The sequence below is a fragment of the Calypte anna genome, chromosome 1 (genome assembly GCF_003957555.1).
Source record: "Calypte anna isolate BGI_N300 chromosome 1, bCalAnn1_v1.p, whole genome shotgun sequence".
Classification (NCBI taxonomy): Eukaryota; Metazoa; Chordata; class Aves; order Apodiformes; family Trochilidae; genus Calypte; species Calypte anna.
Window position 1 is genome coordinate 178,441,290 of NC_044244.1, and position 18,352 is coordinate 178,459,641.

Below are 18,352 nucleotides of genomic sequence, written 5' to 3' on the forward strand. Positions count from 1 at the left end.
TACTATGCTTGTGAAGTCAACTAAAAGACATTCTAAGGCTACTCCAGCAAAGGTTACTGCAGTACCAAATCTGGATGGTGTGTTAATTTTAACTTAAAATAATCCTCAGTCTGTAATGTCTCTTAGTTGACAGTTGTTAAAAACTAAATACACAGCTTAACTTTCAATGCACTCTTATCCTGTTAGACTAATACATTATTTCCTTGAAATGGTGTAAAAATAACAAACGGAGCATGCCATAGTATTAAAAGTTCAATTAAATGACTTCATAATAAGGGCTCTATCACTTTTACCAGGAGAGGGAGCTATTACCACGTTATTTACACTGGGATGTGTAAACGAAGGTGTTTAAACCAGCCAGCATGTTCATGCGTAGAATATACTGGAAATGATACTTATAATAGTATGTGCTTTCTTTTGTAGCTGGGAAAAGAAGAAACGTTTGAAATTCTTAACGTGCTGGAGTTTTCCAGGTAAGTTTTCCTGTAAAACCATAAATGCAGGGTAACCAGAAAACCATTTTTGTAAATATATTACAGAGACTAAAAATTCAATTGATGCAGAAGAAAAGATGCCTTTCCATCCCCTTGTTGCTGATACAGGGCAAATATAGAGCTTCTTACAAGCTGTTGGCTGTTTCCATGTGACCGTGAAGCATTCTCAGCTATTCCAGCTCTGTTGGCTTATTGAGAAATTTGTGCCCTGAAAGTCCTTCTGTTGATTTTTCTGATATGTCACTTGTCTGCTTCAAGAACATGCATTGGGATTGAGATTTCTCTTCTGTCGTGCTTCTGTAAATTGGTTTTGAGTAGGTGAAATCGACAACTGGAGAGTTCTGGGTGCCCTTTCTGTACAACGACCCCAGCTGTAAAAAAGTTAAGCCTGGCAAGCTAAGGTCAGTTGTTGGGATAGGTATTGCTTGGGTAGCAAGAAGCTTTGTGTAATGAACTGGGCCCTTAAGTCACTGGAGAGTAAAGAAGGTGCTTTGTCAGTTCATGAAGTTTTGTTAATTTGGATAGTGTTAGTCATTGGGCTTTCCTGCAGACTTTTTTGGTCTTACGGTGGCTTCAGCCCTTGAAGTCTTATTCTCTGCCCTCTTCAGGTTGGTTGATTCTGCTCTAAAACATCATGTAAAACTGAATTCAGGGAAAATATGGGTAGACAGTTTTTCCCATTTCCATGCCTTCTTTGAAAGCTTTCTTTCTTTGACAACTTTCCCCTTTTCATTCAGATTATATCTACTTAGGCTACTTGTGGGAATATCTAAAAAGATATCAGAGTTTTTTAGGATTTCTGACAAGTTGACCAGTATCCCAGTGTCTGTAGACAGGAATGGTCTGAATGGAGCAGAAAATAAGCTGGCTTAGCTCTCTCCTGGGTGTAGCAACTTCCCACTTGACCAGCAAGGGAGTGCCAGTAATCACATTTCAAAAAGCGTGAAGTTCCCCAGTAACATTAGCTTGCTGCAGAACAACATCCCAGGACAATTTTGCTTGAGGAATAAGGAAAAGCTGGGAATAAATGTGACTTTTCTTCTTTTGAGTAGTTTTCTGTACCATCTTGCTGTTCAAATTCTTGTTCATGTTTGGTTGCAAATCTGTGTGTTTTGGTTTAGTGCTTTCCAGTGGGAGCCATAGGGCTGAAGCTGGAAATAGACTATTTAGTATTTCTTCTCTTTGTCAGGGATTGTAGGATTCCAAGTTATTACTGTAGTATCTTGCCTGCTCATGGATGCATTAAGCACATCTAAAAAATTCACAGGGCTTTCTTGCTTTCATTTAGTTATATTGATGAAGAGTATTTTTCTTCCAATAGCAGCAGGAAGAGAATGTCAGTGATTGTTCGAACTCCATCAGGACAGCTGCGGCTCTACTGCAAAGGGGCTGTAAGTAATTATGCTATCTAATAAAGAACACTACCAACTATTGTTTAAACAGCTGTGGCTGAGGCTGGCATTTTGTGCCTCATACATAATACCTGTTGGCTTTCTGTTTAGGGCCAAGTGGTGAGAGAGATCTGTCATTCTTCTCTGACTTTGCAGACATGAAGTTTGCTAGACTTTCTACTCTCCAGATGAAATCCTGAAACAAATGGGACCTGTAACCTTTACTTATACAAAAGCAGGATTTCATCCAGCTGTGCAGCAGCAGTTCAGGAGCTAGACTTAATGCTGGTGTCTCAATCTGTAGTACTAAAATCTGTTTTCAAGTGGTTGGCTCTTGATCTGGCTCTGCATATCTGTATGTGCTGCTATTTGTCATCATGACTTACACCACACTGTGTTTCAGTTTTCATTGACAAGAGCAATAACTTAAAGTATAAAGGCTGCAAAGCTAGCATTGGCCACAGCCAGCAAGTGGTTCTAATTTCCATGGAAAATGGAGGTGGCTTTTTGCAACAGGGAAAACTATATCCTGACTTATGTAAGGATGTGGTTTACTTGAATTTATCCTGACATAGAAGTCTGGGTGCACTGCTCTGTTTCTTCAGTTTAATTCACCTGATTTGGTAAAGATGTGTTAGCTTTACACTGGTTTGGCAGGATTGAATTAAATCCACTGTCATTGTGCAGTACTTCCAAGTTGTGTGTCTAACAGGACCACCCAGATCTGCAACTGTTTGTGGTCAGTCACTGCTCATACTCTGCTTCTATTCACAGTTTCTAGAAGTGCAGTGCTGGAAGGGATGGGTAACAGGAGAGTTTGTAGTAAAAAAATTCATGCCATTTTCTGTGTGAGCAGACTTGGACATTTAGAAGAGCAAAAGGATTATAGTAATCAGTGTAATCTAGTGTTGTATGTTGTGCTGCACCCACCACTCATTTAAACTAAGTTAATTGCCTATTCGATGTGAACTCTTCCATGTTCCAGCAGTAACTTTGTATGCCTGTCTCTAATCAGTGATAGGTATAGACCAGTTTATTTAGCTTAAGACTACATGTTTGCAGAAAAAGAGGGGTTGTGTTATTTACATGTATGTAGCAAATTGTAGTTGCAGAATAAAATCCAGAGACTCCAGATACATCGATGATGGTGCTGCATTTTGATTTTTATTTATGCCTTTTCAATTGCCCTTTGATTTTGGGATGCTGCTGCAGGAGGAAGGTTATTTCTGAGAAGATTTTATTGGTAGAACCTGTTCAGTGTTTCTGCTTTTTTTTTTTAACATCAGTAGGAATAATTTTTAGAAAGGATTGCAAGAAAATTGTGTACTGAATAAGACTAGACATACTATATCTGAAAATCAGTTTATCAGCTTAGTAATTCAGAAGTGGTCTGTACAATGCTATAATAGAGTCCCCTTCATGGAAAAAAGAGGAGACTAGAGAGTACTTCTGTCCCTGTTGTTTGAAGTGGGTGTCCTATCTCTGCCACTTGATAGAATCCAGATTTTTGGAAACTGGAATCTCTAAAATGCCAGTGCATTACTTGTAAATACAGTCGTGGGTTCTGATCTTGGCAGATTCGCTCAGGATACTTTACTTGAGCATGTGAATAAACAGATGGGAATTTCATATGTAGACTTACACTGTTGTAATGAATTTGGTTTTAATAGGATAATGTAATTTTTGAGAGGCTTTCAAAAGATTCGCAATATAAGGATCAAACACTGTGCCATCTTGAATACTTCGCAGGAGAAGGTAAGAGAAACAGTATGTCATGAGAACTCAGTTTATTAAATTACAGCATATTCTGCATTTTTTAAGCTTTTGCAGTGCTAAGTAAGATCATTATGAAGATAACTGTGGAAGTGGTATGTAATCAGGAAACAAGCAACTCTAGCATAACTTTAAGCCTAAGGCAGTTCATGCCCTGCTACTGTTTGCTTTCAGTAGAGCACAACAGATTCAGGAGAAGATGAGGTTCTGTGTGGCAACCTTGAAGGGATAGGGCCCCAGTTCCATCACTCCAAACAGCTTCATAACATGGGAGTCAGAGGTGGTTTTGCTGGTGTAGTCACATGACAAAATCCTTGGCTTTATGAAGCAGAATGATGGCCTGAATGTGCTAAGAAACCTGGAAGACTGAGCTGTCAAAGATGATTTGGAATGGTCTGTAATATCTTTGATGCAACATCTCCATTCACAGGGAAGGACTTGGCTTTTTTCCCTTCTTCCATAGTAGCAGATAATATTTGCACTACAGTAAAACCATGAACCAGTGTTTTTTGTCCTAAATCTGAAAATTTAATTGAGCTTTTAAAATTTTTTTTTTTTGCTGACTCCCACATTCTCAGTAACTGAACTTCTGTGTTTTATGGCACAGGACTCATGCCAGAAAAAAAAAAAAAGCATTACTTCTGTATGTTAATTTTTGTCAGTGGTCTAATAAAATGGTTTTCATACTTTATGGGCCCCATTCTCTTTTGTGCATGTGTAACTCTCATTATTAATCTGAGCTATGTGCACACACTGAAGGAGAAAACAGCCCTTCTAAAAGGAAACGTGGGCTGCGCAATATGTTTGACTAAGTAGTACTTCCAATTGCAGTATGTAGCCAGTTTTTTGTTTAATTTGATCTTTTTAAAACTACATGAAAGCCAAGCTTGATTTCATATTTGAACGAAAAATATTAAAGATGACCCTTTTGTTGATTTGGTGCTGCTAGACTGCAGTACTGCAAATCATGTAGAAGCTATTAGGCTGTCTTGATTTGCACTGACATTAGCAACCTAAATGAGCCAGACTCTTATATTTGTGAAAAGCCAAATGTGTGTGTGGGGTTTCTGGAATCCAGAGTTTAAGTGTGCTTTTAAAGTTCCTGTTGGCTCCTGTGAGAGGGTTAGAATTTAGCACTCATTAGGGTGTTAATCATTTGCTGATTGTCAGTGTAATTTTATTGTGTGTAATGGTTGTCTTCTCTTTTATAGGTCTGAGGACTTTGTGCATTGCTTATGCAGACCTGTCAGAAAATTCTTATAGAGAGTGGTTGAATGTCTACAATGAAACTAGTACAAGTCTGAAAGACAGAACTCAGAAGCTGGAGGAATGCTATGAGATTATTGAAAAAGTAAGATGTGTGCTTTTTTGATTAGGAGGTGCAGATTCCCTTACACCTGTCCTTAGGCTTTATACAGCAAACCAGACTGTTTATTTCATCCATGAGAAACTGAAAAGGTATTCCTAGTTGGCAGCCTGTTCTGTGCATGGACCTCTCAAGTTTTAATTTGTAAAGCTGAGACAAATTTATTTCTAAAGATTGCTATTTACATTATATTTATTTTTCTGTCTTGTGTAAGGTTGGTGTAAAGATAACGTATAAAATTGTGTTGCATCAAGTTTGCACGTGCTAGTGTATGAAGAGAAATTTGTTGCTTTTGATACAGCACTCACAGTTCTGATTTTCTGAAGGCTGCTGGTAGGCACTGCAGACAATTAAGAGGTCACAAAGATCTATAGTTGCATGGACTGAAAAAAGATGAAACTCTTCTTTCCATGCAAATTGTGGAATCCACAGTTCTGGAAGCTGAAAGTAGATATTAGAGAACGAGTTTGAAACTTTGATCCCACACTGAATGAAATATTAAAACGTCAACACTAGGGGCCAGTGTTTCTTTGGTACCTGCTGATCCTATGGTTTTCTGAAATTCTGGTAGTCATGCTTCTCACCTACACTTGTTCATGTTCTTTCCCCTTGCTCCAGTGATTTTGCTATAATTTTATTGTGTGGTTTCTTCAAAACCCCCTTTGAACTTCAATTTAGTGTTTAAAATATTACCAATGCAAATTAAGTTTTGGAGCATTGTTGGTTATTTAAATTAGTTGGGGCAGAAGACAGAAGGAGATTGAGACTTGGATTGGTGCTCATAGGGTAATAGCTTCTCTACAACCTGTAACTGAAGATTTGGTCTCTCTTTTCAAACTAATCTCTAAAGTCATCTTTTGTGTTGGTTGGTCAGCAGCAGTGTGGTTTTCTAATCCTTAATTCTGTAGGTTTGCATAGCTCCTAGCTCCTTTCACCTTTCTGCTTCCTACACTGTGCTTTCATACTCTTCTGTTTTCACTGAGATGAAAAATGAACATTACTTCATTTTTTGTACTTCAAGTGTGTACCCAAACCTTTGGTAATTTCTGACCACCTACTTTCTGCCTCTTCTCACTATTTTAATATTTTGAAAAAAGGGGACCCATGAGTGCGTTGTACAACTGGAATTTTTTGATTTAGAGCCATATTGGTAGGAAATATTGACTGTTCCTCTGATGTTTGCTTGCTGGTTGCACCAATGATCAGGGAATTGCACTTGAAACTTAAATTAACTTTTAATGTTGTTTCCCAGGTTAAATTCTCTGGGATGCAATAGCTCCCATATTTGTGCAGCTCAGCCACTGCTGTCATTTTAACCACTTAACAACTGTTTTTGTGAATAGAAGACAAACTGCAGTTGAACATTTGTATTGCATTTGTAGCCTTCCAATGTTTTTAGCTAATATTTCGTCAGGAGGCTATAGGATACTAAAACAAATAGTTTGAGTGGACTCTACTACCTTTTGCCAGCTAAATAACTTGCAACAACTTAAGCCTTGTCATGACGTGGAACTAATGCTCAGCCTACACACCTGCCTGGGTAAAGACTTCCCCTTCTGTTCATGCATGCATGGATGCATACAAACAGAAGCTGCTCTGATGCCCTCTTTGTATAATCATAAAATGCTTTGGGTTTGAAAGGACCTCTAAAGGCCACAGGTAGGGACATTTCTAGACAGGACTGCTAGAAGCTCCATCCAGCCTTGTCTTGAACTCTTCAGTCATGAGGCATCCACAGCTTCTTTGGGCCACCTGTTCCAGTGTCTTGACACCCTCAGTGTCAAAAACTCCTTCATGTCCAATCTAAATTTACTTTCTTTAAGTTTAAAATTGTTCCTCATTGTCACCACAGCCCTTTCTTCATCTCGATAAACAGTGTTTCTCTATCGTTTGTATAAGCCCCTTACAGAAAGGCCACAGTGTTCCTTTGAGCCCTTACCATCTTCATGCTCAACAACCCCAGCTTTCCTAACTACTTCTGTTCACCCCATCTGTTTATACTTGTTTTGAATTATTGTTGTTTGTACAAAGTGTACAAGCTGTTGCTCTTTCTGAGCAATTCCTGAAATTTTATAGTATAACTAAAGTGAATTTGTATTAATTTCTCTCAAATTGAACGATTTTGCAAGTCTAAACAATCATTAAAGTCCTAAAGTAAAAATCCACTGAGAAGATTTTGCCTTTTGATAAGGTTTATTTCTTAGGTATTTTTGTCTGCCTGACTTTTTTTTGTACCACGGCCAAGTCTTTTGAAGTAATTGCTTTAGAATGAACATGGCTAACTCTGAAGTATTAGATTTGTTCTGAGACATGGTTTTCTGGCAGACATCTGCATGTAGACTAGAGATGCTTGGATTGATTAATGGTCATACCACTTGTATTACACAAATGTAGTGATTAAATCCATAAATAGCTGCAATAATTTTTATTTTGAGTGATTGTATCCAGTCTATATGGACATTTTATGGGAGGGAAACTAGTTTAAATTATGTGATGCCAGGTGACTTGTGAGCTTAAGAAATATATAAACTGTGACCACTCATCACGTTGCTATGGTGATTAGTGAATACTCTAGAATAGTTCACTATTCATTCACTATGTTCATCCGTAGGCTGGCTTTAGAGTTCTGTAACTTCCGTTAATTGCGTTTGAAACACTGCCATATTTCTGATCAGAAACACTTGGTTCTATTCTATACCTCTTGAAATTGCATGCAGAGGAAGTAGAATAGCCACACCAGAAACCTACTGTAGTATATACTGCTTGTCAAAACGCTGTATTAGCAATGAGGCACAACATACTGTCTATGAAGTCCTTTTTGACTGTGCTCCAAATGGAGGTTTATCTTAATACAGCAATCCTTCAAATTCTGTTTTCCAGGATTTACTGCTTCTTGGAGCTACAGCCATTGAAGACCGCCTGCAAGCGGGTGTTCCAGAAACAATAGCCACACTAATAAAGGCAGAAATTAAGATCTGGATTCTGACAGGGGACAAACAGGAAACAGCTGTCAATATAGGTATGCATTGTTCTGGTTACTGTGGATTTGTCTGATACTTGGCAGGATACAAATCATGTCTGTTTTGTGGGGTTAAGAAAACCAGATCTACAGAGTGGTTCCTTGGTAACAGACAAGCATGTGGTAACTTTCACTTTGGAGAAGGGGAAGTTTGGAGTGAAGTCTTTGCTCTGAGTGTCAGGCTACATTCTGCCTTTTTTGAAGGCAAAGGGGGACACTTCTGCTCTGGGTTAAGGACAATTCTTGTATGCTGTCAATATAGGTAACTACATTCTGATGGAAACTGGAGGATTCAACTGGTCTGTGCTATTTTAGTTATCCTGTGTATTTTATTAAACTCTTCTACCGATTTTTTTGTTACTGACTGCCTCTTCTGGACTTCAGTGGAGCTTGAGATGATGAGACCTATGGTAGTACAAAGCATACAGCTCAATTTCTTGCAAACCTTGTCTGTGAAAGTAGGTGTATGCTCGAATAACAGGGTTCTGCTGTTTGTAGAAGTGAACTGCTGCTGTTGAGTGTATGGATAGTTTAGTTGTTTCATCAAGGTGCAATATGGATATATTTTTCTCAGATTTGTTGATAGATCTAAATTTGATACATCTTAATTTAAAACTATGGTGTATGTAATGCAAAAAAATACCTTGCAGTATGTGAACAAAATCATAGAATCATAGAATTAGCCGGGTTGGAAGGGACCTCAGAGATCATCTAGTCCAACCCTTGACCCACCGGAGCAGTTGCTAGACCATGGCACTGAGTGCCACATCCAGTCTTTTTTTAAATGTCTCCAGGGACGGAGAATCTACCACCTCACCGGGCAGTCCATTCCAATGCCTAATCACCCGCTCCGTGAAGAAATTCTTTCTAATATCTAACCTAAACCTCCCCTGGCACAACTTAAGACTGTGTCCTCTTGTCTTGTTGAAGGTCATCTGTGAAAAGAGTCCAGTTCCCACCTCGCTACAGCCTCCTTTCAGGAAGTTGTAGACAGCAATGAGGTCTCCCCTGAGCCTCCTCTTCTTCAGGCTGAACAGCCCCAGCTCTCTCAGCCTCTCCTCATAGGGCCTGTGCTCGAGTCCCTTAAATGCAAGTGTTCTTGGGTGCTGATGTAACGGAATGGGAATCTACTTAGGATGTAGTTATTTATCTGACTACCTGTTTTCATGACATAAAACTGGAGAGTTTTTAGTGCTGTCAATTTAGGTTTAATACATGCAGGCCTTAAACATTGTTTTCTTTTAGGTCATGTCTCTTTTTATCAAATACTTTTCATATACCAAACCCTATTGTAATGAGTCAGATACAAAGATTTTACTGTAAGGCTGGGCTGAACTGGAGGCACACATTGTAATCTTCAATCCTGTGTTGTGCTGTGCAGCACTTCTGTTATTCTGCTAGTCTTGCATTTGATATGCCACACCAGTAGGTCTAGCAAGTACTCAAAACTCAGGTCCTTCAGCATTTTTTCCTCACTGCAGATGCTTGCAAGGTTGATAACCTGGGCAGCAATATTTTGTGCTGTCACAGAATGCTGCTGTGCTTGAAGTGCTCATGTATGAGCTCTGCTTATGGGCCCATCATGCCATACTCCTTCACACACTAGTAATCTACTACTCAGTTAAGACCTGGATAGCCCCTCTCCCAGTAAAGACTTGTAAAGGAACAGATTCTGATACAAGTATGTGACCCTTGTCATGTCCCACCTGCTGGGGAAGTTGGGGGTGGCAGGGAGTGACTCAATATTCTCTGTGGACTAAGGTGAGATAACACTTGAGGTCAGAATACAAACATTAACTTCAATAGGAATATAGTGCATAGACATCAACAACAACATGAAAATATATCTCCTGTGTTTTGTCAGTTGAGATTTCCATGGGGCACATGCTCTAAACGTTGGCACTTCCACAAATGCACACATTTAAGCTATATGGCTTTACAGAAAATGAGGGTGGGCCTGGTGTTATTTAACTTTGCGATTAGGGAATGAGAAATAGAGAAGAAGAGAGAGATCACTAGTCCTGGATCAGCATCAGACCTGCCAGCAGCGGGGTGTTAAATGCAGAGTCTCTATCTGAGGCTTATATGTGTCCCTATTTATAGGTCCCAGTCACTGGAGCTCCTGGAGTGGTTGAGACATAGATACTTCTCCATGACATGGGCACAAGATGAGGCTTTATGGACATTCAAGACAAGGGGCCCCTCCCCTTGCCTTCCAGCTTGTGTTCAGGCTCATAGTACAGTCACCTGGGGTTCATCTCTTACAGCCTTCCACTTCTGTATCCATCATTTTATCTCCCAAATATGCCTTCCTTGGTAATATAGTGTCTTGATGCTTTTGTATTCTTTTTGGTGAATTTTCTAATTGTAAGTGGTAAACCTGCCCAGAGGTGGAAAGAGACAGTAGCACTCTGATCTGACATGTCACATACCTAAGTTAGACTTAGACCTTGTTTCTTAAGTCTAGACCATTCTGCTTATCCCCACTGTCTCTGGTGTCACAGGTGTGCCTCTGAAGTTCCATCCACAATTGCATTCAGATTTGCAGGTTAGGCAGTATAGATGTACAGGTGTAGGTTAAGAGGTTCCTTAACAGTATAGGATGGCTTCTGTTGAAGGAGCTATTGCTACAGCTTTCACAAGCTCATGTTGACTTCATGATTTTCTGACTAAATGTGAGTAATGAAGCCTTTTATATATAGATGGGTGTGGTTGTATTTCAGGTTCCTCTTAGCAGGACTATGATGCTCTATAACTTCCATTATGTTTAGCAGAACTTCAGTCATTTGCTGGGGATTTTTTTCTTATTTTTTTCTGCTTTGGTTGGTTTAGTAGAATTTCAAAATGTAGTCTGGTTGACTGAATAAAATTCTTGATTGCGTACAAAATTCTATCAACTTTCATGTATCTTCGTATATCAAAGTTTGGTACCAAAAAATGAAATAGTTTGCTGAACTGGTAAGAGTTGTAGCAGAAATAAGGTGGATGGTTAAGTAGACAATTTATATAAATGCAGGTAGCATGGCATGAATTGCTGTCTGTAGATTTTGCTTTCTTTAAAAGCAGTAGTCAACTTGAGAGGAGGGAGCCATCATCTTTTGACAGATGGAAAAGTAGTGAGATTTTGGCATTAATACTTGAAACGAGATGAAATATTAACTGCCAGCAGCTAGCCTTGAATATGAGTACATGAGCTTTACAGCAATTTCTTAGCTGAAGACTGTGAAGGAGACTAACTTCCAGCTTGCCTCTACAACTGTGGTTTGTGGATTTTTTTTTAATTTTTTTTTTTTAGTACAGTAGTAGATTAAAAAGAAGAAATGTCTCCCTTACAACGTCTAAATTATCACTTCAAGTCTACAATTTGGTAGTAAAACTCTGGAACCTAATTAGCTTCATGTTCGCGTTTGCTTGAAAATGCAAAAGTATGGCACCCTTCTAGCTTTTATGTGTAATCCATTAAAACTGTAATAAACAATAAATATAAAACTTGATCCACATATATGCTTTGTTTCAGGTATAAACATGCTATCTGGGGAATAGAAAGTATTTTCACTGTCTTACTGTATAAGGAGGTCATGGTTATGGACTCTTGCTTGCTGTATGAATATGTATTGAGGGATATTTGAGCTCTTGGAGGTTGCCCCAAGGAGTTGGAGTACTTTAGTTTTTCCAGCTTTCTTGATTATTTGGCCTTGAATTTGTGTTGTCTCTCAATTGTATTCTTGACTTTTCTGAAGAGTAATGACTGACTTTGCTGTGGGGTGGTTGCATGCCTGCAACTCAGCCATGTGCCAGACACTAGTCCTGCAAGTGAGGAGGGTGTTCTTGATAAGCTTTAATACTGTTCAATCATTTGAACTCTCTGCCTATGGAAAACAGGAGTTCCAGACTGAGAAACATCTTTGAACATGACATGTTTTTCAGCTTTTACCAGCTGAAACTGTCCTTAGTGTCTGTAAGCATCTCTAGAAGGGTTAACACAGTGCCCTTCATCCATTTTGTAAAACAGTCTGCAGACTATGGATCATATAAGCCTTTCAGCGAGGCAAAAACCTGCATGGTAGTTTTCTTTTTACCACCATCTTTGTGCTCAGCAGGTGCCCAAACAATCAGAACTGATGTATTTTCAGTTAATAGCTTCCTTAGTAACAAATGTTTTTGTAGGAATGGGAATGTAGTGCAGGAATTAATTCCTGCAGTTAAGCTGTGTTCTTACCTACAGTTTGGATTCCCATGTTGAGAACTGCTTTACAGTCACAGAATGGGTTGGGTGAGGATTCTATGACTTTAAAGATCACAGAATCATAGAATGCCAGGTTGGAAAACATGTCAAGAATAATCTAGTCCAACCCGTCTAATATTATTAATATATCTCTCAGCACTCTATTGAACTTAGACTTAAAATTTTCTTAAGTGGGGGAATCCACCAGTTCCCCTGGGAGACCACTCCAATGTCTGGCTGTCCTCAGAGTGAAAAATTTTCCTCTTGTGTTCAGTATGAATCTCCCCAGGAGCAACTTGTGCCCATTGCCCTTTGTCTTGTCCATGTGACTCCTTGTAAGTAGAGAGTCTCCATCTTCTTTGTAGCCACCCTTTTGAGTACTGGAACATTGCACTAAGTCCCCCAAGCCTTTTTTTCTCAAGGCTGAACAGACCCAATTTTCTGCTGCTTTCCTCTAATCATCCTCATGGCTCTTCTCTGGACCCTCTCCAGCCTGTCTGCATCCTTTTTGTGCATCAGGGCCCAGAACTGGACACAATACTCCAGGTGCAGTCTGACAAGCACTGAGTAGAGTGGGATGGTGACTTCTTTGTCTCTGCTGGTGATGCCCTCGATGCAACCCAACATCTTGTTGGCTTTCTTTGCAGCTGCTGCACACTACTTGTTCATGTTGTGTTGGGGAAGCAGTTCAGAAATATACAGGTTGTGAGCAATCCTGACTTACTTCAATTTAGGGCACATTGGGTTAATGGTTATTGAGGCTTAGTTAGAGGTTTTCTGAGAATGAACTAATGGGAAAGAGAACTTAATTGGCAACAGAAGAGGAAAATAATTATGTGAGAAGGTGGTTCCGTGAGAATGTTTTGTGTAATTGGAATACAAAGCCACCTGCATGATAAGATGGTGTAAACAAGACTTCTCTATATAAGTGAGTGCAAGTTGTTAATAAACGATTTCATACAATCATACTGATGTGTACATGGAATCCTTAAGCCTCCGCAGACTGTTTTCCCACAATGTTGAGCCTGTTGTCCACCAAGACTCCTCAGGTCCCTCTCCACAAGGTTGCCCTCTAGCCAAGTGTATCCCAGTCTGAACTGCAATTATTAGACCATTAGTTCCACCCCCCTGCCATGGGCAGAGACACCTCCCTATAGACCACATTGCTCCAAGCCCCATCTAACCTGGACTTGAGCACTTTCACAGCCTCCCTGTGCAACCCATTCCATTGTCTAGCCACCCCCACTCTCCTAATAAATAATTTCTTCCTAATATCTCAAAAATCTACCCTTTTCCTGTTTAAAACTGTTACCCCTCATCCTGTTGCTACATGTACTTACAGAATGTCCCTCCCCAGCTTTCCTGTAGGCCCCCCCTCAGATAGTGCAAGGATGCTCTACAAGACCACCTCAAAGCCTTCTTATCCTCCAGGCAGGAAAACCCCAGCTCTCAGTCTGTCTTTATAGGGGATGTGCTCCAGCCCTCTGATCATCTTTGTGGCCCTCCTCTGGACTTGCTCCAGCAGTTCCTTGTCCTTCTTGTGTTGGGGGCTCCAGAGCTGGACACAGTGCCAGCATGCTTGCTTGTGTAAATGCTTGCCTTACACAGTGCCATGTGTAAAGTTTGAGCAGGGGATATGTGCCCTCTCTAAATGCAGAGGGTAATCATTCTTACCTCAGATGCTGCATTCTGTATGCCTGCAGTGTGAATGTGCCTGTGGGCTATGATCTTGAACTCTGGTTCAAGCAATCTTTCTCCCAGGGCACTTCAAGGGAAATAAGTCCCAGAAGTACCCAATTCATCTGCTTCATGGACTTTTAGTCAGATTTTTAAATTAGAGCTAGATATCAACTTACAGGTGTGGATTGACATTTTATACCTGGCTTTGAACCAGCAGTTGATGTCATTCTGCTCAGAAGCACTGACAAAAATATGCCTTGATCCTAGAATATTTTTGCTTGCCATGCTAGTACTGCCAGTAGTAACTATTATAAAACTTTAAAATACAGCTATCTGTGTCACTTGTGCTCTTAGTTGCATGTTGCTCAGCTTTATAATAGTGCTGAATTAACATGTGGTAATCCTGAAATCGTACCTATTGTATAGATTTCTTATAAACTGCTGTTAGGCTTGACTTATATCCTCCTATGCCAATCTTGATCTTCTTTAATGTGATGAAAAGACACAAAATTACCTCAGTTGCAGGATAGTTCTTCTGTCTTCATGACTTCCAAGATGCACAGCAGAGCAACTTTTTTTTCTTTCAGTTTTTCTTTTTCCAGCTCCACTTGTCAAGTGGCATCTTGCTCATTTTTGAAAGAGGTGAAATGAAACAGTAATCAGTGGTTTAGAAATTGCAGCTTGCTATTGCAGCTGCTGTTCCAATCAAATGCTACAAGGAAATCCATGTGAATTAGTTCTACTGAATTTGTAACAGCCTACTGCACAAGGCTTTTGCTGTTCCCTGGGGGAGGAATAACCCTGGCATGGAAGAGGGTGCTACGTTTGTGAAAATCTTTTTCCTCAGTAAAAATTGAAGTGGTTCTTCAGCCTGGGACTAACTTTTAAAAAATGGCAAACTGACTTTTTCTTTAACTGGTGTTTTGCCGACACGTGTTGAAGCTTAATTCCTGAGTTCTGTACTACCACCTAAGACTTATTCACAGACAGTATCAGAGGTTATCTGCAAAGCTTTTATGTTGTAGGCTGCACTTTTAAAGATTGTGTTTCATCCTTTTATTAAAACTTGTGTTAATGACTTGTGTGCAAGTTCAATCTCATTGTTCTTTAAAGCTTTCCCTGCTTATGGCAGGGAGGTTGGACTAGACGATCTTTGGGGGGATGTTCCAACCCAAATTATTTTATGATAAATAAGATGAAGATGTATCAGCGAGGTTGTACCTGATATCCATATTCCACATAGCTGTGAAAACAGAAAAACTTTTGCAGGTAATCAAAACTGCTGCCTGAAAGTGCCTGCTGTGTGATAAAGGCATGCCTTCCACAAAAGAAGATGAGGGATTTGCTTTCATGACAGAAGTCATGCAGGCATGGTGGGCCTGGATTATACCTCTCAAACTAGACCAGTTATAAAAATTCTGTAGCCTGAGGAAATAATTTGCATTGCAATTGATGAGCCACTATGGCCTTCCTAAGGAGCCAGGAATCCCACAAAAAATGAGCTCATTCCTCTGTTCTCTTGCTGTTGTAAGATAGGAAGAAGGATGCTAAATCTTTTTATATTGACTTTGCTGTGCTGCTTTTCAACCTTTCAGTCTTGCAAGTGGTTCATCAGTCACTGGGATGTTATTCCAGGCTCCATTTAAGAAAAGTGAAAGACTTCCTTGAATCTCATTTTATGGCAGCGATTTCTTAAACCTGTTGAGATTAATTTCTATACAAAAGCACAGCAGAAATATGAATGAATACTACTGTAATTCCTTTTCCAGTATAACTTAGTTCATCACTAAAAGACTTCAGCTTCAAACAAGTTAATCCTCTGCTGTTTTATCAAGCTACATGGCTATGCCAATCCTAAGATAACTTAAGTGTGCTCTTTAGGTTTATGTGTTGGCATCAGTCTGATGAATGTTTGCATTCTTCTCTTGCCGTGAATCACCCTGAATTAGACTTCATTTTGTAAATGCCAAGTGTATGTATCCTGTATATGACTGTCTCATGTCAGTGACAACTGTGTGGCAGAGGAGCTGCCACTTCAGTGGTGTTGAGTGGTACTTCAGTCACTGGCTTTTTCACTATTAAAAAATCAGAGGCTTTTTTTCTGTCTTAATTTTTGCTTTGAATTTTGGTGTCCTGGTAAATGTATGGAACATCCAAGTACTGCTTCAGACAATGGCAACTTGCTTGTGTTCTTTCATGCTCCAGTCCTACATTAAGAATGATCTAGTGCAATTACTTGGTGCCTGTTGGATGACTTGGTGGGGGCTTGATGTGTGTCATTATATAAATATTTTTTTTTTATGGTGAAACTTGGGACCTAAGCTCTGAATTTAAAGAAATGCTCATGTAAATCAAACGTGGGCTAAGGGAACTGGGTAGCACCAACAGATTAATTATTTGTGCTTCCAGACACGTGGAATAACTAGAAATATGAGTTCATATCTGTTCATATAATGTGTTGAAGGCAGTTCAGCCTTCATGTATATTGCAAAAAAGAAGCTCAGGTGTAGAAATATGTACTTTTCCTATAGGACTATAGCCTGTATTTACTGCATCTAGTTCATATGGTGCTTTCTTTGGTTAAAACATCTCCAGTGACGTATTTGGAAATGCAGTTAACATGCAGCCTTTGTTGCTAGTAAAATTGTCAAGTTGGAGTGTGTCTTATACATCAATGTAGCCTGTCTGATAGAAATAACTGCTAAAAAGTAAATTGGAACCTGACTTATAGATGCTGATCTTAAGGCATAGTTAAACCTTAAGTATTCTTGCAAAAACTAAAGCTTTGGGTTTTTTTTCTCTTGCCAGGGTACTCCTGCAAACTCATTTCACAGAATATGTCTGTCATCTCTATCAACAAAGACTCACTAGATGTAAGTAACCCGATTTTGGTGTAATTTTTGACAGAAGGTGGTGTTAAAACCAAGGGAAGTAGTTCAGTTTTATTTCTCTCGCCATTAGGGTTAGCAGGATAGAAAATTCATGCTGAAACAAGGTTGGGTTGTGCAAAATGTATTCTTGAAATCTCTGGTTGCAAGCTGGAGAGATTGAACTGAAGTCTCAAGAGATTAGCTGGTGAAACGTGCAGTGTGCTGTCAGGAATACAGTTAGGTCTTAAAGTATAGATTTAGGAGTAATGTGTCTGAAGAAAGAAAAGAAAACCAGGCTAAAACTCATTTCAGCATAATGAAGTATCTTGATCATTGCATAGAACAACTGTAACCAAACCTATGCCTGAAAAAATCACATTTGTGAGCTTGCCTAAGTACAGGTTTATAATGTGACCTAAAAATTGGATCAGAAATTGTCTGCAAGTCTTTGCCATGCTTCTCAGGTATGTGCAGAAATTAACTAGACAAGTCACACACTTGTACATGAATCTTCCCAAAATATATTTTTCCCATTTGCCTGTTTCAGCATCAATATCAGCATCTAAAATAATTTGAACTTCTAATTGCTTTTTAGACATATTTGTAGGGCAGAGGGCAGTTCTCAAGTGGTCAGCAGCTGATACTAGTGTTTAAAGTTGGCAGTTTATCCTGGTTGACTGGCTGGGAGATGCAAAGTCTTTATCTTTTGTATCAAAGGAGTTACTGGTTATCTGAACATTGATGGAAGAGGGGAATACTATTGTGGCAAAGTAATTACTTGGTAAGGGTTATTTTCCAGTTGCATCTATGTGATTTAGTTTACAGTAACCTTGACGGGGCTTTCAGCTGAGACTGAAGTCCTTTTGTGTGTGGTTCTAGCATCTCAGGCACTAGAATTCTGTCTCTCCAGAACACTGGAGGTCCCAGTGAATCCAAAGGGAGAAGACCTGCCTTCAGAGGCTGGATTGCTAGTTTTTGTACAACATAATGCACTCTGATGGGAGCTTTGTCACTCTCTACCCATGAAGACCATGTACTCTTGCAGAAGTTGTTTGTGTTTTTGCATAGTTAGAACCTTGTTCAGGTAACTCTAGGGAGATAAGACTTCCTTTTAATTTTTTTTCAAATCCTTATACTTCCATCTACATAGCATTAATGTAGTTATAAATTATTTCAAGTAACTATCTGAATACCTTGCTGAGGACTTGTATGCTCAGATAACTCCCATTTTTCCACTTGTGCATGGTTCCCATTTAAGGGAACTGTTTCCTTTTTGTGGCATCAAAATGCTGTGCTTTTGATGAGCTTTCTGCCATGGGACCTCTTGACTTGAAGGATGCAGGAAATGTGCAGCTCTTCTTCTGGGGCAGGAAGATCAGTTGGTTAGAGAATAGGAATAAGAAAAATTTGTGTGTGTGTCATGTTTTTGGTTTTTTTCTTTCTGAATGTATTGAGAACTTGACCCAAAAGAAGAGAGATTGTTGTGCTCTGGTGTAATTTTAAAGAATTTTTTACACATTCTGAAGCTCTCAAG

At 39.4% G+C, this 18,352-nt stretch overlaps 1 protein-coding gene across 1 annotated transcript in view; it reads left to right on the forward strand.

The window, feature by feature from the left end:
• ATP8A2 (ATPase phospholipid transporting 8A2) overlaps window positions 1-18,352 on the forward strand; it is a 276,235-nt gene that overhangs the window by 42,526 nt on the left and 215,357 nt on the right. The window contains exons 18-23 of the mRNA XM_030458567.1: window positions 424-473; window positions 1,816-1,885; window positions 3,556-3,640; window positions 4,870-5,009; window positions 7,905-8,043; window positions 16,757-16,821. Coding sequence (XP_030314427.1) covers window positions 424-473; window positions 1,816-1,885; window positions 3,556-3,640; window positions 4,870-5,009; window positions 7,905-8,043; window positions 16,757-16,821 — 549 coding nt within the window. The remainder of the gene's footprint in view (window positions 1-423; window positions 474-1,815; window positions 1,886-3,555; window positions 3,641-4,869; window positions 5,010-7,904; window positions 8,044-16,756; window positions 16,822-18,352) is intronic.